Here is a 27,053-nt window from a genome sequence, read left to right on the forward strand (position 1 = left end):
TGTTTTCCTGTTGGCAGGTTGAGAGATGTTACCCTGTATGAGTAGTAGCTATTTTGACAGTTTGGAGACAGTTGGTTAAGAACAGAATTACTAAAGTAACCATTTTACATTTCTGTGAAAGAATAATGGTTTTCTTTCAAGGATACAGTATTTTGGAAAATTCAATTTTACGTCGGTTGAGCAAGTGAAGCGGCTACAGAGTAACATGGCATGGAAGTGGTGCAAATTAATAAATGTCTAATTGAAATTAAACTGTTGAGATATTTCCAAATACATGTAGCTTTAAATTAAATCATAATTCCTGGGCAGGTTTGCCAGAGGGTGCAACACCCATTATAACCGCAAAGTGACCTGCCACATAACACAAGTCATCAGATGCTTCTTACGTTAAATATAATAATAGTTACAAAATAATGCCTTGATACTACTTTGTTTCATGGTAGAATTATGAAATATTTGATCAAGCCACTTGATCAGCTGTCTCCGAAGCATAGCAGGATAGTACATTTTCTCTGACAGAAAATGCTGGAAAAACTCAGCTGGTCTAACAGCATCTGTGGAGAGAAAGACAGAGTTAACATTTTGAGTCCGTATGACACTACTACTTCGCTCTTCTTCAGACTCTCCTGAAGACAAGTCATGTGGACTTGAAACGTTAACTGTGTTTTTCTCTCCACAGATGCTACTAGACCTGCTGAGTTTTTCCAACATTTTCTGTTTTTGTTTCAAATTTCCAGCATCTGCAGTATTTTGCTTTTATATTTTCTTTGATTTCTGTTTTGTTTTTGTCCCATATGATTTCACACTTGACATGTCTGTTAAAAGGCATTTCACTGAAGTAACTAGAATGCTTAGACAATTTAAATTTCCAATATTGAAATTTAATACATCTCTATGGCACTTATTGCTATCACTCTGTAATAGATTATAGAGTTATTGAACCAGTACATATGTTGGGACTATTGTAGTGTTAGTTCAATTGTGTAAACCAACATCCTGCAATAGCAAGGAAATTTAATTTTGGCTTTGATTCTACTTGACAAATGAACTATGCTGGTGTCTAAATTATCTTTTCAAGAGCTTATTTAATTAACTCTGGCAACAAAATGTTTTTTTCTGTATTGTCACCTTTTTACGGGTTTATCATTGCAGGTTGTGTGTGGAGTTAATATTGTGATACTCGTGTCTATTATGAACAATTGCTATTTTCCTTTAACTATCCATTTGCTTCCCTCCTAACCCCTGCCCCCGCCCTTCCCTTTCTCCCCTCGCCTTCCTTGTTGGGTAGTTGCAGTTTTGTTCCCCTCCCATTGCTTGTATCTCTCGATGATCCATCCATCAGCTTTATCCTGGGTACATCCCCTCCCATGAATATCCTCACTCCCTGTATATTCCTAAAATTCTTAGTAACTGGTTCTGGTATATTGGAATTGGATTTCTGGATGGCAGTGAATGCTTTGGCAGCTGCTTATCTTTGCATTGTTTTACAGTCAAAATTAAGTATGGAAATTAAAGCTGCATGCTTGATGTAATAATTATGACAATTGGCATTTGATAGCCTCACCTTTAGCATAGTTTTAAAAGCATCCTCAAGGTTTTCTTTACCCTAAATTAAAATATCATGAATCTAACTAGTTATGATCTTGCTTGCAGTAATGTTCCTTGAAGGTACCCTTAGAGAAATACACAAAACAGTTTGACAACTAAACGTACATGATTACAAAGTATCAAAGTCAATAAAAGTAGCTTTCTGTTGCAGTTATCCCTTCCAATATGATCAGATTGTCTTTCAACCTGTTATTTTGAAGTGATGCAACTCTTCTGAAGTTTCACCTCATTCACTCACATTACAATTTTGAGTCTTTCTAATGTACTGTTATGCATTACATGATGTCAGTTTGGCTCAGTTGGCAGCACTGCCTCTCATTCTTGGATCTCAGTAATAAATTTACTGATGCTTAAGTGGAGCTCTGAGGGCGTGCTGCATTGGTGCAGTCTTTTGGATGGGATGTTAAATGGTCCACCTTTTAGTTGGACCATAAAGATCACCTGGTACTATTCAAAGCAGATGTCTGATTTTTTTCCTGTATCCAAACCAACTCCCACAACCCACTTTAAAAAAATGTATATATATCAAAAATAACTCATTCAATGTGAAGTGTGTTAAGAAACTCTCGGGACATAAGCTTTATTGATGCAAGATCTCTCCTTTGTATTTTTTTTTCTGTTGTGCAGTAGATGCTCTTTAACATTTGAGTTTAATGTGCTTAAGGAATTGTACCTTGTCTAGACTTGCAGCTAATTGGTTTTATGTAATCCAAAAGGAACTGACTTTTCTGCATCTTCTCTTAAAGAAATAAACCAAATACAGAAACTGTTCAGTATTGTGAAACTTAATTTTTCAAAAGCTTCATATAGACATTGACACTCTCTGAACTCCCATTTTAATCATACATTGCCTAATAATTTAAGAAATCTTTCATACAGTCAGTTCAGTTGCACCAACTTTGTTGGGTTGATTAGTTTGTCAAAGTAATAAGATTAATCTCCTTGAGATCAAATTTGGTTCTCAATTTTTTTTCCAGTTTTGGCTAGCATCCATCAATGCTACTAATCAGACTTGAGATGGAAATTCTAGTTCATCTGTAATTAACATTTATGCCCATGAAGTAAAAAATGAGTGCCTTTCTGGGTATGTGACCTCGTGTTAGAAATTAATTGCAGTGAGCACTGCTGTCATTTTAAATCACTGACTTTAGCCTAACAATCTTGAACCATATATGTACATCAGTCATCTGGACATAATTAGCAAGCCTTCTGCTGCCCTATGCATCAGTAGTTTAAGCAGTAATTTTCCTCTTGCGTGTACTCATGTAAATTCATTTGAGTTGAATCGCTCGGGGTTGTCTAGCCATGTGCTTCGGGAAGAATAGCTTACACTTACTGCTATTCTGTTTTGTTACTTGTTTTCCATGAAAACACTTAATTGTCTCTGCTTAAGCTGTTATTCATTGGAAAAAAGTAATTGACTGTTATTCAAAGTTTGGCTCTTTTCCTCCTCTTGCCCCAACATTCTTCTCTTTTTCCCACTACTGTCCCCCCACCCACTCCCTGCACAAAACAGATAAGATGTTTATTTGGGTTCTTCTTAACCTTGACTTAAAAAAACATTCCTCACCATGTTTGCGAATTATTTGTGTTTTTAGTCTTTCAGTGAGGCAGGTATTTCACACAATTTAACTGAGATATTGTCACCTGCTGCAATTTTTCTGTTTTCTCTCCTCCTTGAGACTATATAGTATTTATTGGCAGAGGCAGTTATTCGTAACTAAACGGCCACTAGAAATTGTCCAGGCTAGTTTATTGCCTGGGTGTTTGTTGAGGAGGTGTACATCTCTGCAAGTTCCCAGTTCTTCCGACAACATTGTTCAAGTCAGGAGTTTTTCAGGAATTGCAGGTTTCAGTGTAATTTCCTATCTCCATGGCTCAGCACCTTGTAGCAATACAGTTGCTTCTTACAAACTGACGTAGAAAGGTTGCTCTGAAACTAAATGAGTATCCAAATGTTATCATTAATGAAAAATGCACTGTAGGCTCTAGTTGGCTTTGATATTGCCTACCTATTGCAGTGTACAAATTATTAATTCTAAAAAATTATTGGATCATACGTTCAAATTAAATAAAACTTTTTCTTCACATTTTACAGTTAATGAATTTACTGTGATAAGGAAGAAGTTCAAGTGTCCATACTGCAGCTTCTCTGCTATGCATCAATGTATCTTGAAGAGACATATGCGCTCACACACAGGTGAAAGGCCATACCCTTGTGAAATCTGTGGCAAGAAGTTTACTCGGCGGGAACACATGAAAAGGCACACATTGGTAAGCATTCTTCATATTCGGTACTAAAATTGAGAACTGCAGACTGTATTTAAAGCATATAATATTGTTTTTAAAACTAGCTTTAACATTATTTGAATGTGCTGCAAGAATATAAATGTGGCCACAACACACAAGTTGTAGTTTGAAAAATCCTGGCATTGTTGATTCGGTTAAATTGTGAAACCAATAATTATTAGCAAGAATAATTGCAATGCCTAAGTGTTCAATATTCTTTGCTTACTTTGATCAAAATTAGATATTAGATTTATTATTATTCGATCTTAAATGCAGCATCAACTTAACTTACAGCATTTTGTAAAATGTGCAGGTTAATTTTTGAATCCTTGAAATAAAAAGATTTTTCATTTTGCACAATAAATGTATTCTTTTGCTTTACTTAAACATTTTTCAGACTTAGGAAGTGTTTGAGGTGTTAGTTAAGAATAGAGACTTGAAGTTAGTGGCATGTTAAACCTTGGGATTAAGCTAGGTAACTAGTCTTTCTTTAAAAACAATAATCACCAATGTTGTTGGGATGAATAACCTATTTCTATGTTGTAACTTTCTATGATTTATGTTAAAATGTATGAGTTATTTTGGGCCTTAAATTAAAATTCAGACTGGCACCTTTGCAGAAACTTCATTAACCAGATATATATTGTGTTGTAATTTGCTGTTTACTTTTGGACCAATATTTTTTTTATTCTTTAATGGGATGTGGGCATCGCTGGCAATGCCAGCATTTGTTGCCCATCCCTAATGTCCTTAAGGTGGTGGTGAGCCGCCTTGAACTGCTGCAGTCCATGTGGTGTAGATACGCTCAGTGCTGTTTGGAAGGGAGTTCCAGGATTTTGATCCAGCAGCACGGAAGGAACAGTGATATAATTCCAGGTCAGGGTGATGTGTTGGAGAGGTGCTTACAAATGGTGGTGTTCCCATGTATCTGCTGTCCTTGTTCTTCGTGATAGATGTTGAGTTTGGAAGGTGCTTTGATTAGTTGCTGCATTGCATTTTGTATGTAATACACAACACTGCTACTGTGTATTGGTGGTGGATGGAGTGAATGCTTTGAATGAGGTGCTATTAAGCGGGCTGCTTTGTCCTGGATGGTGTTGAGTTCCTTGAGTGTTCTTGGAGCCACACTCAACCAGGCAAGTGGAGAGTATTCCATCATACTCCTGACTTCTAAATGGTGGACAGGCTTTGGGGAGTCAGGTGATGAGTTATTCACCTCAGAATTCCCAGCCTTTGACCTGCTCTTGTAACCACAGTATTTATATAGCTGGTCCAGTTCAGTTTCTGGTCAATAGTAACCCCCAGAATTTTGATAGGTGATTGTAATCTCATGCATGACATGGCACAAAGGTGGAAGGTGGTTTAGAATAAATGAGAAATTGTATGCTATGTTTCGGTTTAATATTGGTGTACAGTAGCAAGTGCTGAACAAGTGGCAGGTTTACCTCAAAATACAAGCAGCCCCATACCCAAGTTGAAAGTCAGGAATAGGACTACTTGCTTGCTATAGACTCAAGGAAGACTTTGCACAATCACCAAAGATTAAAAGAAAACTGTATTTCCTCTAAACTGAAGCTTTATTTTACAGGTCATATTTTCTTTGTTATTCCTGTCCATTGTTGCAAAAGATAGTCATTTTTGAATGATGTTAATGAAAATGTAACCATACCCACTGAACAGCTTACATCATGCTTAATGAATAAAATGGGTATAATAAGAAAAATAATTCCTGAAGTGGGATAGTGCAAAAAATTGAGAATCATTGGCTAAATTACAAGCAATAGCAGAATCAAAATGTTTTTCATGTTGCTCCCCTTCCCATCTAGTAAATGCGCCTGAGTAGAATGCAGTTGAGTGCTCTGTATCAAAAGCCCTACTTAATTAACCCACCAGATGTGGCTAGCTTAAATTTATTTGAAATAATAAATTACATTTCTGGCATAGAAACTGATGCCACTCCTCTCCATTGAGTGGAGGTTGATTGAATGTCAGAGAGGCAATTACATGATTTATATTTCTCTTAACTCTCTCTCTCTCTCTCAATCTTATTTGTTGCTTTTCATGTTCTGTCTTCCCTGCCGCTTGCCACACTTTTAACTGTAATATGTGGAACAAGCATTTCATTGAATACTTATGTAACTGCAGTAGATTTTTTTCCTGTGGTGGACACTGTCAGTGCTAAAATGTCATGAGCGATAAATGTTGTTATGATGAGAGAATTTCACCTTGTGATTGCATAATCTTGTCACATGGTTCCTTGCAATGATTGCAAATGCTTGCAATATTTATCATATTTATTTCTCAGTAACTGAAATTTCTGTCACCTAAAATATGAGTTTAAACAAAATGAGTTTATAAAACACATTTTGCACATTATCATGATTGGGCGTATCTATTGATAGCATATGAAAATGTCTGAGAAAGCTGTATACGGCGAAGGTCATAGGCCCCAACAACACACTGCTGTAATGCTGAAGATGTTCTCCAGAACTAGCCACGCCCCTAGTCAAGCTGTTTCAGTAAAGCTACAACACTGGCATCTACCCAAGAATGTGGAAGATTGTCTGGTTATGTCCCATCCACAAAAAAGCAGGACATCCATTCCAGACAATTATCGTCCCATCACTCTATTGTCAAATCATCAGTGAAGTGCAGGAAGCGGTTCTCGACAATCCTATCAAGCAGCACATTCATACCAATAAGATGATGCAGTTTGGGTTCCTCCAGGGCCACTCAATTTCAAACCTCATTTGTCCGAAGATGATCAAAACGGCTCAATTCTAGAGTTGAGTTGAGAGTGACTGCCCTTGATATCAAGGCAGCATTTGACAAGTGTGGCATCAAGGAGTCCGAGCAAAACTGAAGTCACTGGGAATCAAAGGGAAAGGTCTCCACTGTTTGGAGTTCTATCTAGCACAAAGGAAGATGGTTGTGGTTGTTGAAGGCCAATCATCTCAGGCCCAGGACATCGCTGCAGGAGGTCATCAGGGCAGTGTCCCTGGCCCAACCATCTCCAGCTTGTTTTCTGATGATTGTGAAGTAGTGTTTTGTCTGAACGCTGCCAAAAATGAAGTTGTCCATGTCCAAACACAGGAAGATCTGGCCAGCATTCTGGTTTGAGCTGATAAATGGGAAGTAACATTAGTACCACATTAGCTCTAAACAGATAGCAAGGTAGTGAAGGATAGAATTGAAGTCTCAGCTTTACACTATTTTATCAGCTTTTATTTACAGAGATACACATTACAAACGTGCACCTCCAAACCTAAGAAACCACAGTTTAATCTGCCCTGAAATATAGGAAATGCAAGTGGATCCGCAGTTAATGTCTACTATCTGAATACAATTATAGACTAAATTAATATGTAATTAACATTCTTGACTCCTCAGTTTTTTCAACATCTGCAAGGCATGAGCCAGGAACACGAGTGAGCACTTCCCACTTGTCTGAATGAACGAGTGTAGTTCCATCAACACATAAGACATTCAATGCTCTTCAGGACAAATCAGCCCTTCTTGACTGGCACCCATCAACCCCTTAAACATTCACTCCCACTACCAGTACACCGTGGTTGCAATGTGTCACATCTACAAGATACACTGCAGAAACTTGCCGAGGCTCCTTTGACAGCATCTCTTCTACATAATAGAGACAGAGGACAACAGGCGCATGGGAGTACCATCACCTGCAAGTTCCCTTCCAAGTCATGCACCATCCTGATTTGGAAAGAAATTGCCATTCCTTCATTGTTGTTGGGCCAAAATCCTGGAACACTCTTCTGAACAGCACTGTGGGTTGACCTACATGAATCAGATAGTAATGGTTCAAGAAGGGGGCTCACCACTGCCTTCTAAAGGGCAGTTAGGGGTTGACAAATACTGGCCTTGCCTGCAACGCCCACATCCCATAACTAAATTAAAAAAGAAAGCTGGACAGGAAAGTCCAGTTAAGTCCATGTAACTTGTTCCATTCTGTTGTGATGCCATCTGCACGATGTCGAGGGACTCCCTATTCCCTGAGTGTCATATAGTCTGGTTGAAGAGACAAAAAGATCAAACATTTTGCAGGAGTGCAAAAGGGGCAGGACATCAGTGCAGGGATTAAAAAAAAACGACTGGCCAGCATTCAAAATTTCTGGAGAGCAGGAGGGGGAAGATTTGCATAAATGCAAAAAGTAAATGAACTCTAATTTGAGCAATTGGGCATGGCAATGAAAGTAGTCCCATTCCTTTTTGATTGATAAACTGAACTTGGGGGCTAAAAATAAACTTGAGTTTTCCTGGCTTGGGCAGAAGCTACTGCTGGACTCAATGGCACATATGTATCAGTAGGTCCAAATGACAAGAAATACATATGTATGGCATTCTAATGCACTTGGCCATATGTGGGTCTACACATAATATGTCCAGACCTCCTACTGTGGCAATTTTAACATGCAGAAACAGGAGTTATCATAAAGTTTAACTCTTGTACATCTTGATATATCGAGTCTTGTGTTTAACATGTGTCCTTTGCAGAGATACAGATGTAAAATTATTTTAATGTTTGGCTTTTTTTCCTGACAAGGAACCTGATATTTGTATACAATTTAAATTGGCCTCAACAATTCAGAGGCAACTCCAGTTGCCTGCATTCCGACTTGAACAGTGCAGGTAGGCCAGGTTAGAACTAAACATTTCACTTGTGTCTTTGAGTAGTACCCCAAGAGATCATACTAAAGAGATAGAAGGAAAAAGATCACCTGGTCCGTTGGGTAATACCCTTTCAGCCATGTTGTAACTAACCATTAATGCACCTGCCTACCAATAGCCAAGTAATCTCCTGGCAGAGGTGAAAGAAGGTTTAAAAAATAAACTTAACGCCTGTTCAGGGAAAATAAAACCCTAGGAAATTCCTCCCTGTCCCTGGAAGGTAATCAAAAACAAATTCCACCACAAGATAATAGTGACGACAGGGTACATCATCCAATATCCCACCTACTTTTTGTACACAGTGAGATTGGCCTCCTCCAGGAGCTTGCCTAGTTCCCTTTTTGGAATGTTTGCTGTGGATCTATACCCACTACACACCAGTTTGCAACGTGCCAAACATCTGAGACTCTAGAAAAAGAAAAGCTTCATGACATCTGACCTAGTTTCCTGCTTAAATAACTTGTATATTCATCCCTCATTCTCTCTTACGCAAATAGTCTGTCAACATGCAAACAGTTTAGTCCCTTAATAATTTTAAATGCATTAATCACGCCTCCCAAGGTCAATATTTTTCTAGAATAAAATGATCCACCTTCCTGAACCTATTATGATAGCCAAGGTTTTTAAACTACAGATTAACCTAGTGGCCCTCTGAAACATCTCCAGAGCCTTTCTATTTCTCCTCATGTGAAGAGACCAGAACTGAACATAGTATTCCAGATGTGACCTAACTGAGGTTTTGAACATTGTACTGCTCTTTGTTTTGTGGCAAATAATCCTAACTATCTTTCACTATCGTCTCTTCACATTGTGCACCTTTTGGGACTATCGCATTATAAAACCTTCACAGATTTAAATTCAGATGCAGCATGGTATGCATTACAGTACATTTCACCTGGATTAAATGTTACCTCACCACCCCACAATACTCCACAAATGATGGCCTTTCCTCCCATTGCATCTAGATCAGACCATCATTTTTGTGTCTCAAGGGCTCTGATACCAGCAAAGATTTTTGAGTAATTTATGAATTTGCAGACTACCCACAATGCTTTTATCCCGATACGTACCCACAATGCCTTCATCCAGATCATAATTGTAAATCGTGAAGACTAACAGCCCTAACAGCAAACCCTGCAGAACTCCACTTGTAAATAGTCCCCTAACAGAGTCCCTATTACTAATGACAGTCTATGAGAACAGAACTAATTCTGTACGCAACCCAGGATCTGTCCTTCAATCCCAATTTGAAGACAGCAAAGCAAAATACTGCAGATCATGGAGATCTGAAATAAAAAAAACAAAAAATGCTGGAAATACTCTTGTGGGTCAGGCAGCATGTGTGGAGAGAAAGAATTAAACATTTTAGGTTGAGATGTTCTGATGAAGGTCATGAACTGAAAGGTTAATTCTTATTTCTCTTCACAAATGCTACCTGATGTGCTGAGTATTTCCAGCATTTTTTTTGTTTTTATTATTTATTGTTCTTCAAGAATACTTGTTAAAGAAACTGAAAAGCAAATTCTCATTGTTTTTTTTCACCTTCCCACCATTATTCTGCCAAGTCAGTGAGAACAATTTAGGCTGTAACACCACTGCTTGAGTTGTAGAGAGGATTTGTAAGATCAGTAGGTTCCCCTGATAATTTGGAAAAACTCAGCAGGTCTGGCAACATTGGCGGAGAAGAAAAGAGTTGACGTTTCGAGTCCTCATGACCCTTCAAAAAGGGTCATGAGGACTCGAAACGTCAACTCTTCTCCGCCTGATGCTGCCAGACCTGCTGAGTTTTTCCAGGTAATTCTGTTTTTGTTTTGGATTTCCAGCATCCGCAGTTTTTAGTTTTTATCCCATGATAATTTGTCTATTGTAAAGATCTGCTTCAGCCTCTTTCAGTAGAGATTTGTCAAATCTCAATTGTGTGTGATGGTAAAGTTACTTCTAGATTTACGCTTACCATTATCAAATGCTGTCAGGTCGCTCGTCCAATGGTTCAGAGAAATTTATCAAGCGAGTAGTTGAGTCAGATTGGTCTTGTACCCCTGAGTTACTGAGAGGAAAATCAGTCAGGCTCCCTGCTTCAGATTGTTATCTGGTGACCCTGTTGAAGTGTGCATGTGGATCTTGAGGGCAAGGAGATCAAATAACTTGCCAACACTTGCTGTACCAGCTTACGTATTTAAATAGTGACTGCTTCCGAGATATAAAAGGATGCCTGTAAAACCATACTGCAGAAAGCTGTAAGAAGTGAAAAAAATGGGTGATGGAAATATTTTCTCAAAACTTCTCTCGCATCACATCTAAGCTGCTCTTTTGAGTGATCTCCCAAACCACTTTTACCAAGTTTTTTATTTCACCAGGGGCTTTTTAGGTAGAATCCTTTTTTAAAGAAAAAACACTAAACATAATTTGTTTCATCTATTTAGGTGCACAGCAAAGACAAAAAATATGTCTGCAAAGTCTGCAACAGAGTCTTCATGTCAGCAGCCAGTGTTGGCATTAAGCACGGCTCTAGACGTCATGGAATATGTGTGGATTGTGCCGGTGGAAGTCTGATGTCTCAGCTAGACCAGGATGGTGCAGATGAGTCTCCAGATGGAATGTTCTCTGCAGAAAACCCGTACCCTGATGAACATGGGGAAATCCAGTATGCTGACGAGCATGGAGAAAATCAATACCCTGAAGATCATGGTGAAAGCCAGTACCATGACGAACATGGGGAAAGCCAGTACCCTGACGAACATGGGGAAAGCCAGTACCCTGACGAACATGGGGAAAGCCAGTACCCTGACGAACATGGGGAAAGCCAGTACCCTGACGAACATGGGGAAAGCCAGTACCCGGATGAACATGGGGAAAGCCAGTACCCTGACGAACATGGGGAAAGCCAGTACCCTGACGAACATGGAGAAAGCCAGTACCCTGACGAACATGGGGAAAGCCAGTTCCCCGATGATCATGGAGAAAGCCAGTACCCTGATGAACATGGGGAAAGCCAGTACCCTGAAGATCATGAGGACAGAGAAAGGGAGGTTGATGAAGAAATGGCAGACGGTGAAGAGGAAATGAAGTGGAAGGATGATGATGTGATTCCACAGGCTGATATAATTCTGGAAGATGATAAGGAAGTGATAGATTCCCAACAAGACCAAGAGAATCAAGAAATTCCTGTAGCAGATGACAAGGATTTCGGATGGATTTCACAAGAAATGTAGCCTTTGGGTTACTTTTACATTCTAGAGTGCATCAGTGCACCATAGTTCTTTAGAGTGCTAGCTGTTCACTAATGTACATGTTAAATTGTAGTCGGGCAGTTTTACAAGAACATTATATTTACAAAAAATACTATTCAGAAAGATATGTACACCAGTGATTTTTCAGGTTCATTGTCCACTTGTGAAATTTAGGATTAGATGTTAAAATTTGGGGCATTTTACCAGTGGTTCTATACACCTTTCTTTTTAAATTTCATCATAATTTTGAAGAATATTGGTAAATTGAGATTTTCAATCATTTTCTGAGCTATTGTTGTCCTTTAAAATGTAACCAGATCTGGATTGCCTCTGTGTATGCAGGATCCAAAGCACATTGATTACTGTTGAAAGATAATGAAACAACCATTGAGTAACAGAGTTTATCTAACTGTTGCTTCCCAAGTATCAATCTGTAATAGTTGAAGTTCTCATTCCCTCCTGCAGTCCAAAAATATTGATGTGAAAACCCCACCATTTTGTGTGTTAATAGATTAGACATCACTGTCAAATTATGCATAAAAACAAGAAAGGTGTACATTCCCAAACAAGATTCTCCACTTTGCAAACAGATGAGACATTCCTTCATTCTGTAACGTCTCCGTGCACACAAATTTTATCATAGATTTAGTTTTCTGAGTTAGTGCATTTTAAGAAGTGTTTCATAATGGGGCTTCTTTGCTATGGCGGGTGTGAGTCATGTGCTGCGTTGTGTTATTTTAACATTTCAATGTCTATATTTTTGGCCTTCTCGTGGAGATTAATTTTGGCTGTGTCATGACATGAAGCTTTTCACAAAGTTCAAAGCTGTGCCAGATCTCTCTGCTCTTTAGACAAGGAAGTAAGGAGTTAACTTATTTGTTGCATTGATAAAAAGGTAGCACATGCTTTTTTTTAGTTATAATGTACACTAAATACTGAATATATACCAAATTATATGTTTTAATAGAATTTACTTTGGATACTTTACTGATGATTTTTGTTTATCATTTAGAAAATGCAAAAAAACTGGAATTGTTCAATATATTTCAGAAAATCAAATCTTATCATGTTTTGGCTTGTTAGTGGTAATATGTGCAAATCCTTACTAAATTAAGCCATAACTATGGTTACTTTTTAGAAATCTATATTGTATTTCAGATTTCTGCCTTTTACATTAGGAGTTTTGCCTGATGAAAGTTTTTAAGAGTGCTGTGTGAGTATGCTCATATATTTATTTTTTCAACATGCTTTCAGCTGGATTTGTTAAAAGCGCTTAAAGCTGTTGAAATCTTCTCTGCTTGGAATATTATTCTATATGATACTGACTTTGTAATTATAAACCTGTGTTTGTATTCAAGATGTGTTTAATATTCAGAGTTAGTTATGAGTAGTGGGAGAAGATGACTGTGCATTGTACTGATCTCTGTAACTGTAGTAATTACATTTTTTTTTAGGTGATTATGCTTTCTGTATCTTAGGCATGCCAAAGGTCTGCCTAAAGTTCATGTGCTGGGAATAGCTTGGATATACTCACACCCAAATCAATCTTAAATAAACCGGGAAGTGCTGCCAAAGCAAACCATTGCTGTGCTCGTTTTGAAGCTTTTCTGTAATACCTAACTTTGATGCTATGTTTCCATCAAATATAAAGGCATGAGAATGCTATATGTATACCTTTATACAAGTGGCCATATGCACTGCTTTTGAGAGTAGCATATCAAACACAGAACAATTGTTTAAAAACCGCCAGCTATGGAATTTTGCACAGGGTAAAATAATGAAGGATTGCCATGGATCGTTATGGCTCTTAAGTCTTATGTTACACTGACTGCTTTCTCTCAGTTACATCTAAATTACTGCTCTACACATGGATGCAAAAAGTTGATTCCCAGTCATTTATATAAATGCAAAAAGGTGACTTTGAATCCATTGTTTCACTTTATCCATTTGAAAATATTGAAAAGTAATGTTATACATGGGATAGTTTCATTGAACATTCTGGAGCTGTAACAATACAATGGGAATCATAGCTTTGCGCTCTCTCTCAGGAATCTACACTTTGGAGGAGCATGTCAGTCTTTTTTAAAGTTAAGTAATACCATTCATAGTCCTAGAACTTGTGCTTTGGGTATCATAAAATCCTGTATTAGCAATGCCTGAAAGAAACTGTTTGCTTATGTTAGAATACTGCATTGTTCCTGTTTGATGAACTAGAATGCCCTTAAGCAGATTTTCAAACTGAGAAAGAAATTGTTGAATTAATCACATTTTGATTACATGACAGAAATGAAATCTAGCAAGATGTGAGTAGCAGTTAGAGTTGATTTTATCTTAATACTGAAGTAATCAAGAGCACTTACACTCATCAAGTATACTCGCTGTGAACACAATTGTCAAATTAGAAAAACTGAAAAAATACAGATATGTGCAAACAATGTTAGTGAATCCATCTAAAAAAAATTCAGTTTAATGGCCCGAACAACTGAATATCACTGCAGTGTGGTGCAGAACAATATTGGCAGAGGTATCTAAGTAAATCACCAACCCATTGAATCATGTTTGATGGATGGCCCTCAGAGAAACAGATCAAAAGGGGGCGTTGCATTTCCACTTTAAAGAAAAGTCTGCTATCAGTATTTAGAAATGTAAAAATATAATCTCCTTTTCAACCTAACCATTTTTATACAAATGTGTGTGTATGCAATTTCTATTAACAGATACGACAGTGACTAGATATAGTTCCCCCTTCTTTAAAATAACAGGTTCAGTTGGTTTCTTACCAAGGAAAGTAATGAAACATTGAGAATGGATGCAACCATTGAATCATGAAGGCAGCTAAAAGCATGTAAATAAATATCCCAATGGGCTAACTATTTTAACATGGAAGTTCTGCTAAATGAAGATTGGCCCGACTTGGCTTTTAGCTGGACTAATCTTGTGGCCTTTTCAGCCAATGCTGCTTAGTCTTTGCCTTGAAAGGCCTAGACTAGAGGCAAGGTTGAAAATGTGCTGGAATAATAAGACTCTATGCTTATCAGAAAGAGTAGAAGTCTGCAAAGTAAAAGAGGACACTGCACTATTTTGCGCCCAAGTTTAAAGTATCCTGCTGAAATGCCCTGGTTAAGACATAAATTGAATAACATGTACAGCAAGGCACAAGAGAATCTGCAAAACCCCAGAAGTGATGCTTATTCTTAAGATACAAGTTGTGAGGAAATATTGGAAAAAAATGAACTTGAAAGGAGGTGAATGAGAAGTATGTAAGATACAAGGTGGAAAAGAAAGGGTTAGTCCTAAGTACGAATTCAAATTAAACCATAACTATTAACCGAAGGGATACAAGTACAAAAAGATGATAAAGTTCAGAATTGATTTGAGGAAATGTTTTTTCCACAGGAGTAATTAAGACCTGGAATGGTCTTCTGGGTAGTGTACTGGTATCTTTGCAGAGGTATTTAGATGTAGACTGCAGGTTTTTTAAGGAATATCAGCTGGATATGTTCACATTATTACATATAATTCCTATATTGTAAATTGAAGGCAGCTGAGACATTTTTAATAATGCAAAAACTAAAAAGACTCATGCAAATTGAGGCAATCTTTCTGTTAATCCAATTAAAATTATGAAGAATTTTTTCTCTCTATTTTTTCCCTTTCCTTTCCTCCATTTGAGGTGTGGAATCCTTGCCAAGGTGTGGATTAGAGGATACCGATAACCTTCCAGCCCATCATCCAAATGGTCGTTATTTATGTGTGAAATGTGGGTGTTATCGCAAGCCTAATGCAGTTCTTAACTGATCTTCAATGCATGCACTTCCAGCAGAGGTGGCTGGTTGGTGATTGGTGAGGAATCAGGATCAACTATTATGAACATAAGAAATAGAAGCAGGAGTAGGTGATATGGTCCATCGAGACTGCTTTGCCATTCAGTGAAATTGTTGCTGAACTTCTACGTCAATTCCTGCCTTATCTCCATATCCCTTGTTTCCCTTAGTGCCCAAAAATCCATCCATCTCAGTCTTGAATATACTCAACAACTTACCATCCACAGCCCTCTAAGGTAGAGAATCCTAAAGATTCACTGAGTGATCAAATTTCTCCTCATTTTAGTCCTAAATTGGTGACCCTTTGTCTTGAGATTATGACCTCAGCATCTACAATGTCAAGCCCTCTTAAGAATTTTATACCTTTCAGTAAGATCACCTCACGTTCTTCTAAAATCTAGAGTATATATGCCTACTCTACACAATTTCTCCTTATAGGACAGCCATCTCATTACAGGAATCAATCTTGTGAACTGTCATTGCACCCTCCTCCAAGGCAAGCATATCCTTCCTTGGGTAAGGAGACCAAAACTGTTCCCAAAGCCCTATATAATCGCAGAAAGATTTCCTTTCTCTTTTACTGCAACCCCTTGTAATAAAACAAAAGCAAAGTACTGCGGATGCTGGAATTCGAAATAAAAAGCAAACAACGTTGGAAATACTCAGCAGGGTCAGGCAGCATCTGGAGAGAAAAATAGAGTTAACGTTTCGGGTCAATGGCTCTTCACCAGAAATTGCAATAAGGGCTAACATACCACTTGCTTTCCTCATTGCTTGTTGTACATACAAGTTAACTTTGTGATTCATGTACAAGGGCCCCCAAAATACCTGTGAATCCAAACATTTACTGTCTGTCACTATTTAAAAACTATTTTGTTTTTCCATTCTTCCTACCAAAGAGAATAAGTTTATGCTTTTGCGCATTATATTCCATTTGCCACTTTCTTGCCCAATCAATTTAGCGGGTCTATATCACTTTGCCTCTTTGCATCCTCCTTGCAGCTTACTTTCACACCTAGTCAGTAAATTTGGATATGTTACACTTGCCCCCTCATCTAAGTCATTGATATAGACTATAAATAGCTGAGGCACAAGCACTGATCATTTAACAATGCCATCTATTGCCAGCGATGGCCAATGCTTTAATTTTAATACTATATTGTAATTGTAAAGATACAATGTTACTTAACTATTTAAATGATTGTTTTCAATGTTGCAAGAAATTTTTGTGTATCAAAATAGGTCAACAATTCAATGTTACCGGAAAAAAGTATTTTTCCCAGTAGTAAGTTTGGAGGTGTATTCATGTTTTAGTGTCGATGTGAAACAGAAACTGCTTCACACCATTGCTAAACTTGGAATGCAAATCAATTGCCAAGGTCAGAACTAATTCCAAATCAAAGTGGTGTGAGACCACCCTCCCCAGGGAGTCTTGCACAGCTTCCTTCTGGTGTCGGGTCAGGCATGTTCTGATGCTATCTTTATGGTGCATGTACACTGTAAATGTAGCATCAGTCTGAAACTAACATGCCTACCCCCAGCCTCTCTCAGATGTTACTGTGTGAATGCATTCACCCCTAATAACCTAATTCACATAATCTTTCACAGTTTTTGTTGTATAAAAGTACACAATTGTCCTACATATTGACTATTGCAACATTAAGTATTACAATTACTTTTTGTTCATCAAATAGTTGATTTACTGCCCACATCCTGAAATCAGAATTTCTTTCTCTATAGTTTTCCTTAGTTGTTTTGACGTTATATTCCAATCAAACAGCTCCCCTAATTGTGTATACTGTACCTAGATCTATACTAATTAAGACTACTAAACTGGGTGTTATGAACTGGTTTCGGGGTGTGTTTAGAATTGCAGTAGATCATAAGGAGGCATTGTAATAAAGGTTCTTTTCCTTCCTTTGGCCTCTGCTGAATGCCAATCATAATCTGGTCAAACTAGAAATAAGCTGGCACCAAAGGTTAACGAGTTTTCGATTCAAATGCTAAGCCTGGTTTTAGCCTGAAGTATTATCAAGGCAAATGGGGTGCAGGATGGATGGGAAACCGCATGGAGAATCGAGCGTAATACCCAGGCCATTTTAACTAAAGTCTTAATTGGAAATGTTCTAAACTGTCTCTTGTTCATTGGTGGGAATTACATCCAGGTTGGAGGATAGGAGCAAATATTCAAAAGGACTACCCCGGCATAAGACATTTCCAAACAGATGCCAATGCTGGGAGAGAGAGAGAGGCAAGCCTTATGGAATTCCTGCTCTTTTATCAAAGAAAATGCACAAAATTATTCAGAGTGGTGGCTTTGGTACCATGCAGTCAGATATTTCTAGTTAAAATTGTGTTGAAGAACTGATATAATTCAGATCAAAACCTTTGAATGTTAATCGATCTTGCATGACTGTGGTGTGTTGCCCACTTGAAAAATATTTTTGCCGAGTTAAAATGTTGGGGGAGCAAACCTCTTGGCTACCATTTTAATCCATCACACTCATTTGCCCCCAGGATTAAAATTGAGACTTAAGTCTTCCATGGCACAGCTAAGTTCATTAAAATGGCATGAAATAAATTAGATTTCTGTTTAGTTATACCCACAAATTATATGCCAACAGTTGTTTGGTAACAACCATTATTTTATTTACATTTATATTACTATAATCCAAATGTCTGAGTTAATATGACCACATGAATTTTTGAATCAGAATTTCACCAGGACTTCTAAAATCTCTTGAATGATTACGAAGCTTGCAGTTCAGTTATGGTTTCAACTTTACTAGTGCACACAAAGTACTGGTGGAGTAGACTGTCATATATATTGGGGCAGAGGTTTTCCAGCTGTTGCATGCTCAAAACATAAGTATCACTTACAACTAAAGGTATCTATCTGGATTATTAGAAATGCTTGTAGTCAGAAAGTTCTTGGAACAAAAAAAAACTAATTCAGTTGTACAGTGTATACTGCAGCCATGGTTTAGTTGGTAGCACCCTCACCTCTGAGCCAATCGGTTGTAGGTTCAAGGCCCAGCCCACTCCAGAGATTTACACACAAAATTTAGGCTGACCTCCACTGAGGCAGTGCTACATTGTCAGAGATGCTGTCCTTGGGATGAGATGTTAAACCTCGGCCTTGTCTGCTGTTTAAGGCGGATGAAAAGATTCCATGACACTATTTTGAAGAACAGCATTAGCATTATCCCTGGCCAATATTTATCCATCAAACAACATCACACAAAAGAAAATTATCTGGTCATCTATTGAAGGAGGCTGAATTTGTCAGAGGCCTCAGGCTGGCATGCAAAGCAATCACTACGCTGATTTGCTACATATTTTGTGAGTAAGTTAAATTGTTTCCCAGTATCTTTGTTTCAATAACCATCTGTGCAGAAAAGCATTTCCTGTTCTATGGCCTTTATGAAAGCTCGTAATTTCCTCTTTTGATCTACAGCTACTTGTTACCCAATCAGTGGAAAGAGCTGTTCACTGCTCACCTTCTCTAAACCTTTTAAAATTTTGTAAATATCCATTAGATCCCCTGATTCGAAACAAAAATTACAAATGGCTCGAAGTGGAACTTTTGGTAATTATCAAATTGCATCAATTTAGAAATTTAAGTACCAATTTGATCTTTATATCTGTCCTTTCAAAGGTAGCTTTTTCCCACTTATTGTGTCAAGTTACTACCGTGAAAAATTATTTTCCCATATATAAATAACAGTAAACATATCAGCTATAAATCATGTTCGTGTTTTACTGAGAACACTTTTGGTTTCCCTTTCGGCCCTTTTATGTTCCAACTAAGGTGTTTGCTCTTCCTCTAATCTACTGCAGGACTAGCTTGCACTGAAGTAACTTGCACAGAAGGAACCAAAAAGGAAATAAACAGTTATATTTTCTGCTCAGATTGATCCAATGCATGTTGCATTATAAATGGAAGGAAGTGTGACATTGAATTCAACCTCATTTTTCTGATTGGCATCATGCATATTGCTGATAAGTTTGCATTAAAGAGATTTTGAATTGCCTCTAGGGTCAACTCAGATATCCTCTTTCTTTCACATGATCAAGCAGCCAGGAGGCATCTGGTTCTGTCAGGTCTAGCTACAGGAATGTTTTAAAATAAGCATGTAAAAACAACTTTCAAAATGAATCAAGTCTGTGACAACATTACACTCAGCTCAGAGGTATTCGAATGAACAGGAACACTAGACTAATAATGTGAGTTATACTTGATTGTAGAATCATATTCAATTTTACCTAAGAGTTCCTGCTTTTGTCTTTGAAAAATCATTACATGGAAAATATACAAATGAAAAATAAATAAATTATGCAGCTTATGATCTAGAATGCATAGCACAAAAGGGTGTTGGAAGCAGATTCATTTCACAACTTCAGGATGTCCCAATGCACTTTACAGCCTTTGAAGTTACTGAATATGGCACACAGCAAGGTCCCAAAAGCAATAATACGATAAGGGCCAGATAATTTGTTTTAGGTAAAACCAGAAAATGCTGGAAATACTCAGCAGTTTTGGCATCACCTGTTTCAGGTCAATGACTTTCCAGCATTTCCTTTTTCTATTTCAGATTTTCATCTGCAGTGGTTTGTTCTTGTAATCTGTTTTAGTTGTTGGCTGAGGGATAAATATTGGCTAGGACATTCCCTGTTGTTCGAATACTGACATGGGGGTACTTTTATGTCTCGATGAGAGGGTACATGGGGGTGTCAGTTTAACATTTATTTGAAAGATGGCACTTCCATCAGTCCAGTGCTTCCTCAAAAGGGCATTGGATATATACTTGAAAAGGAAAAATGTGCAGGGCTGTGGGAAAAGAACCAGAATTAACTCAATAGCTTTTTAAATGAGTTGGTATGGACATAGTGAACCAAATGGCCTTCTGTATTCTATAATACCAATATAGAACTAACATTTTGTAAATAGAATTTACTATACTTGCTGCAATGCAACAATACCATGAAGTGCAAACTATGGTAAAATTCTATACTTGAGGGTCAAAAAGGGTTAATTTCATCATGTATGTACTTCATAAAATTGCTAACTAAAAATTAACTTTTCCTTTTTTTTAAGGATCCCGGCAGGTTTACATAACTGAGAAAAATGTTTCCTGATTTCACTGCTAATGGCCTAGCTCCAATTGTAAAGCTTTTTTATGCCTTGCGAATTTTCAAACCCTGTTTGCAAAACTGAAGACGAGCAGGCAAAAACTCAATCCTATTACTCCACCCATGTTTTGTAACTTTAGGATCGCTCTAATTTCTGGGACTATGCTTGTATGAAATGAGGCTAATTCCATCTCTTTTTTCTCTCTCTCTCTGAATGCCAGCTTTGTGCCCATTGGAGGATTGTCCAAAAGAAATGCACAGTAGATTTTGAGCCCAGCCCTTCTCAGAGCAAAGCATCTGAGCAAGGCCATACTGCCATCTATTGAATCTGGGAAGAAGGTAAATATTTCCTTTTGTCAGTGCAGAAAGAAGAGAATCTGCACTCGAGGCCTTTTGGCTGCTGTTCTTGGTCAGCAGCCAGAAGGCTGCAAAGCCAGCAGCCATTACTATAGATAAAAACAAAAAAACTGCGGATGCTGGAAATCCAAAACAAAAACAGAATTACCTAGAAAAACTCAGCAGGTCTGGCAGCATCGACAGAGAAGAAGAGTTGACGTTTCGAGTCCTCATGACCTGTTGAAGGGTCATGAGGACTCGAAACGTCAACTCTTTTCTTCTCCGCCAGACCTGCTGAGTTTTTCCAGGTAATTCTGTTTTTGTTCAGCAGCCATTACTATTGTTTTTGACCTTTCAGGCTTAGAGTAACAGGTTCTGCCTCCATTTCCAGGTGCAAAACTCTGCCTGGAGAAGTGGGGGGTTGGTGGGGCTGGAGGTGACAGTGTATGGCTGAGATGCACGCAGTTTATTTAAAATTAACAAACTTGCAAATACAGATATGGTTCAGATCAGAACAGGCAAAGTGTATTCTGCTTGACCAGTATGTTGGAATGGTCTTGATTTTCCTTCCCAAGAACAGACCAGGCACTGACTGCAGATGCCTTTTGAAATTGAACTGGATAGTCACATACCTTTCATTATTTCATAAATAATGGAGAAAAAACCCACGAATCACCTATCCACAGTTCAGCTTTGAACACAGGGTTGAAACTTGGGATGTGTGTTGCTGGTAAGCATTTATTGTCCATCCTTAATTGCCCTGAAGAGATGGTGGTGAGCTGTTTTCTTGAACCTCTGCAGTCCACCTGATGAAGGTGCACTTAAAGTGCTGTTAGGGAGGGAGTTCCAGGAATTTGACACACCGACAGTGAAGGCAATATATTTCCAAGTCAGGATGGTGTGTGACTTGGATGGGAACTTGCAAGTGGTGGTGTTCCCGTGTGTCTGCTGCCCTTATTCTACTAGGTGGTATGGGTGACGGGTCTGGAGGGTACTATCAAAGGAGGCTTGGCGCGTTGCTGTGCATCTTTTAGATGCTACACACTGCTGCCACTGTACGCCAGCAGTGCAGGGAATGAAAGTTTAAGGTTGTGAATGAGGTGTCGATCAAGCAGCACTGATATTAGCATTAAACTGATATTAATTTTAAAAGTGTGCTAACAAACCTAATAGTAAACTGTGAACTCAATTGAAATACAGGTATACAGGCGCTATCTTATGGAACAATTATTTAACACCCCTTACCCTATAAACTCTGCCAGTTGATGAGTTCTCACCACCCCTTTCCGCATCTCCCTCCATTCACTTGCCATCTGTGTGTTTATTGTGGATAATTGCATTTGCCTCGTGGCCTTGATGAAAACTTGGCTGATGGGTGATGATAACCCCTTTCCCCTTAATGAAGTATCCCTGGCAAGCTATATCTTCCATTGCTTGCTCTGCCCAGACCATCATGGTTATCATGTGGCTCTTATCTCCAAGCCATTATCTTGGCCTGTCCCCTACGCTGGAACCTTAAACTCCTTGGAGCATCTCACAATGTTCCATCCCTCTTTCTCCTTTAAAATCCTTATTCTCTACCACATCAAGTTTCCCACTGAGATATCATCGTTTTCCACCCTCAACTTCTGCATGTAATAAATTCTCATCCTTGATGATTTCTTCTGAGCTCACAGCACTCGTACACTCCTTTAAACTTTTCCTCCATATACTCCTTTACTCATATTCATGGCTATCCCCTTGACCTTGTCACCTCGCTTGGTCTCTCTGCACCCATTGTATCAATCACAGAGCATTCAGTTCCTTGAATTGCTCTCCATTCACATCTCCCTCCCCCCTTTTCAATCCCACTTCCTTCTGTACTTATTCCTGGTAAAAGATCTCCCCCAAATCAATTATAATGGACCTATAAAATTCCAAATGCCTTTACGACAGCTACTGATTTGTTCAATTATACTCTAACCTCCAACTTTGATGGTGGTGAGTTGCCTTCTGTTGCCACTGCAGTGCATGTAGGGTTCGGAAGGGAGTTCCAGGATCTTGACTCAGCAACAGTGAACGGCGATATGTTTCCAAGTCAGGATGTGTGTGACTTGGAGGGAAACTTGCAAATAGTGGTGTTCCCATGTGTCTGCTGCCCTTATCCTTGTAGGTGGCAGGGATCACAGGTTTGAAAGGTGCTGTTGAAGGAGACTTGGTGAGTTGCTACAGTGCATCTTGTAGATGGTACATACTGTTGCCACTGTGCATCGGTGGTGGAGGAAGTGACTGATGAAGGTGGTGGATGGTGTGCCAATCAAGCGGCTGCTTTGTCCTGGATGGTGTCAAGCTTCTCGAATGTTGTTGGAGCTGCACTCATCGAGACAAATGGAGAGTATTCCATTACACTCCTGACTTTGTGCCTTGTAGATGGTGTACAGACTTTGAGGAGACAGGAGGTTAGTTACTCTGCAGAATTCCCAGCTGGACCACATAAAGCACTATTGGGTTCTGCTCTCCTCTATCAAAATAGATTGTTATTTCAGGGTCATCCTGGGATGCAAAGATAACCCTCGGTTTCTCCAGTGAAAAACTTTTTTTTAAACCCCTGACCCAGCTCCTCCACACCCTTCCAACAATTGTGAGGAACTTATAGATTTATTTGTCACTAAGATCGAGACCACCCATTCAACTGCCTCAGCCAGTTTCTTCCTTCCCCTAGTGCATCAAGTCAAACTTTCCCTAAGGTTGCCCCTGCCCTAGCCTTGAATTCACATATTTCTCTAGTTTCTCTTTTACCTCACACATACTCCATGCTCATCTTGCCCATGAGACATGTATCCTGCTCTTCAAACCTATTCTCACCAAACTACTGGCCACCCACCTCCATGGACATCCCCAAACTCAACCATGGCAAAGCTCAGCTCGAGGACAAAAGATACGATTAAAACATTCACAGCTATTTTTAGCCAGAAATGCCAAATTGATGATCCATCTCAGCCTCCTAAGAGCCTCACCAACACAACTACTAATCTTTACCTCATTCATTTCAATCCAAATTATATCAAGAAACAACTGAGCGCACTGGAAACAGCAAAGGTTATGGTCCCCAAGAATATCTTAACAGTGGTGCTAAAAAATTATGCTCCTGAAATAGCCCCATCTCTAGTCAAACTGTTCCAGTACAGTTGTAACACTGGCATCTACCCAACAAAGTGGGAAATTGCCCAGTTGTGTCCTGTCCAGAAAAAGTAGGTCAAATCAATGTCACCAACTACCACCCCATCGGTTTACTCTCAATCATCAGCAAAGTGATGAAAGGTGTCGTCAACAGTGCTATCAAGTTGCACTTGCAATAATCTTCTCATTCGTACTCAGTTTGGATTTCACCAGGACCAATTGGTTCCAGACCTCATTACTACCTTGGTCTAAAAATGGACTAAGAGCTGACATGAATATGACTGCCCTTGACATCAAGGCAGCGTTTGGAGCACAAAGAAGTCCTATTAAAATTGGAGTCAATGTGGATCAGAAGAGAAAGATCTCTCCTGGCTGCACTTATACTTAGCATGAAGGAAGATGGTTGTGGTTTTTGGAGGCCAAACTTCTTAGCCACAAGATATCACTGTAGGGGTACCTCAGGGTAGTGTCCAAGGTTCAACCATCTTCAGCTGCTTTGTCAATGGCCTTCCTTCCATCATAAGATTGCTGATGATTGCACAGTGTTCAGTTCCATTCAAATTCCTCAGTTAATGAGCTGTCCATGCCTGTATGCAACAAGATCTGGACAACATCCCGGCTTGGGCTGATAAGTGGCAAGTGACATACAAGCTACACAAGTGCCAGGCAATGAACATCAACAAAAAGGGAATCTAACCATTTCCTCATTATGTTCAATAGCTTTACCATCATAAATTCCCCCACCATCACCATCCTGGGGGTTACCATTGACCAAAAACTTAATTGGACCAACCACATAAATACTGTGGCTACAAGGGCAGATCAGAAATTGGGTATTCTGTAGCAAGTGACTCACCAACTGATTTCTAAAATTCTTTCCACCGCCTGCAGGACACAAGTCAGAATTGTGATTTAATTCTCCTCACTTGCCTGGTTGATTCTGGATTCTACAACAATGAAGAAGCTTGACAACATTCAGGACAAAGCAGTTCACTTGATTAGACCCCCACCCATCACCCTAAACATCCATTTCCACCATCACTCTATAATGTGGCTACAGTACATGCCATCTATAAGACTTGCCAAAGTTTCTTTGACAGCACCTCCCTAACCCACAGCTCCTACCCCCTAAAAGTTTGAGGGCAGCAGGGTCCAAGTCATACACCATCTTGACTTGGAAACATATCACCAGGTCAAAATCCTAGAACTCCCCAATGGGACTTTGGGAGTACCTTTGCCACACAGACTGCAGTGATTCAAGATGACTCACCACAATCTTCTCAAGGATAATTAGAGATGGACAATAAATGCTGGCATTGTCCATGATACCGGGTTAATAGACATTTACGGCAGGAACAGGAACAGAGAAGGAGGAAATTGAGATCCCATTTAGCTGAGGTGATAGGAGATGGGAATGTAGAAATTCCTGTATCCTCAATTGCTTTGTGCAGAATAAGTGCTAATATTCAAAGAGCAAAAAAAGAAATTAGGTTTTCTGCCATTAGCTGAGCAGTTCAGGAAGGAAGCAGGAAACTCATTTCATTTCTCTGTCATATTTCTCCCCACAGGATTTGGATGCAAGAAATAAGCAGAAAAAGTGATCCCATATTGACAACCTCAACAACAGGGGCACTCAACAGAAAATTATCCACTCTCTCAATCACGCTCATTGGCCCAGATAGAATTACTCAGGAAGCAATAGATAGAATAGATGAGGAGTGGGCTTTGGGTGCTGCACAACACAGGGAAGCCAGCGAAAGAGTTAATAGAAGTTAAGAAGAATGTTACTGAGCAGAAGCTAAGGAAATGTCAGCCCTTTACTCAAAAGCATTTGAACAATCATCAATGTGATGCCGCTGTGAACAAAATGCCATTACTAGCAGAGCATCACATTGATATGCAGATACTTCAAAACCCCTCCAAAAATGTTTAGTCAATGGCAGGCTGGCAGCAAAATCCGATGCTATCCTTTGTGGCAATATGAGAGAGGGCTTCTCATCAATGTAGAGCAACCTAGAGTAAACAGAGGCCTGGAGCCAACCCACCATTTAAATGCATAGGCTTTGGTAGAATTTAAGTACTGGGTGATAGAATGAAGAGAGCAATATCTATGGGTTCTGAGATCTCCACATTACTATTTTGGTGGATTTACATGATATTTGGTATACTGCGTCCCCTTCTCATTAAAAATATGCCACCATGTACAGGACTTTCTCTGTGGACATCAGGTCTTACAGCTCCCATTCACACCACCTCATTAATGCCACTTCCAAACCAGGCCAAATGTCTGTAGGCACAATAATTTAAATAATATTACCACATTACTTGATTATATTCAAAACTAGTGTTCGGAAATAGAGATAATTGAGTAAGTTATATTGGTGTTTGTGGGTGTTAGGAATGAGTTTTCGCTTTAATATTTAAGTTTGATTTGTATTTCTGTATCTGTGTTAAGAAAAGGTCAAGTTGAGTTTTAGTTTCACTTTAAAAGGTGCCTGCATTTCTAATGAGAGTTTACGACTAAAAGAAGTTAAGAAAACACAAGTGTAGAAAACTGGGCTGATGCCTAGCAACAGAGGTCCAGAGAGGCAGGTCCCTCCCACAGACACCACACAAGAAACTGGAAAGGCAATTTTTGAGTTCAGTTTTGAAGACAGCTGCCAGGCAGAAGCAGCCTGGATGGCTCAGCTAGCCAGTTCCAAGCTAACCTTGGTTGAAAGTAGCTGCCAGGGAGAGACTAGAGCAAAGGGGACAGATAGCCAGCCATAAGCTAAAGAAGAAA

General features: G+C 38.9%; 1 protein-coding gene across 5 annotated transcripts in view; it reads left to right on the forward strand.

Moving 5' to 3' along the window:
* Nucleotides 1-26,695, forward strand: part of LOC121286909 (zinc finger and BTB domain-containing protein 46-like) — a 108,125-nt gene extending 81,430 nt beyond the window's left edge. For 4 of the 5 annotated variants that reach the window (XM_041204162.1, XM_041204160.1, XM_041204163.1 and 1 more), the window contains 2 exons: nt 3,707-3,882; nt 11,013-13,398. In XM_041204162.1, the coding sequence (XP_041060096.1) occupies nt 3,707-3,882; nt 11,013-11,801 (965 nt within the window). In that variant the 3' untranslated portion in view covers nt 11,802-13,398. Of the gene's footprint in view, nt 1-3,706; nt 3,883-11,012; nt 13,399-20,997; nt 21,116-25,839 lie in introns of those variants that run through there. The other variant, XM_041204166.1, reaches the window with a different exon arrangement.
* Nucleotides 26,696-27,053: the final 358 nt, after the last annotated feature.

Source organism: Carcharodon carcharias, chromosome 14 (genome assembly GCF_017639515.1).
Source record: "Carcharodon carcharias isolate sCarCar2 chromosome 14, sCarCar2.pri, whole genome shotgun sequence".
Taxonomy (NCBI): domain Eukaryota; kingdom Metazoa; phylum Chordata; class Chondrichthyes; order Lamniformes; family Lamnidae; genus Carcharodon; species Carcharodon carcharias.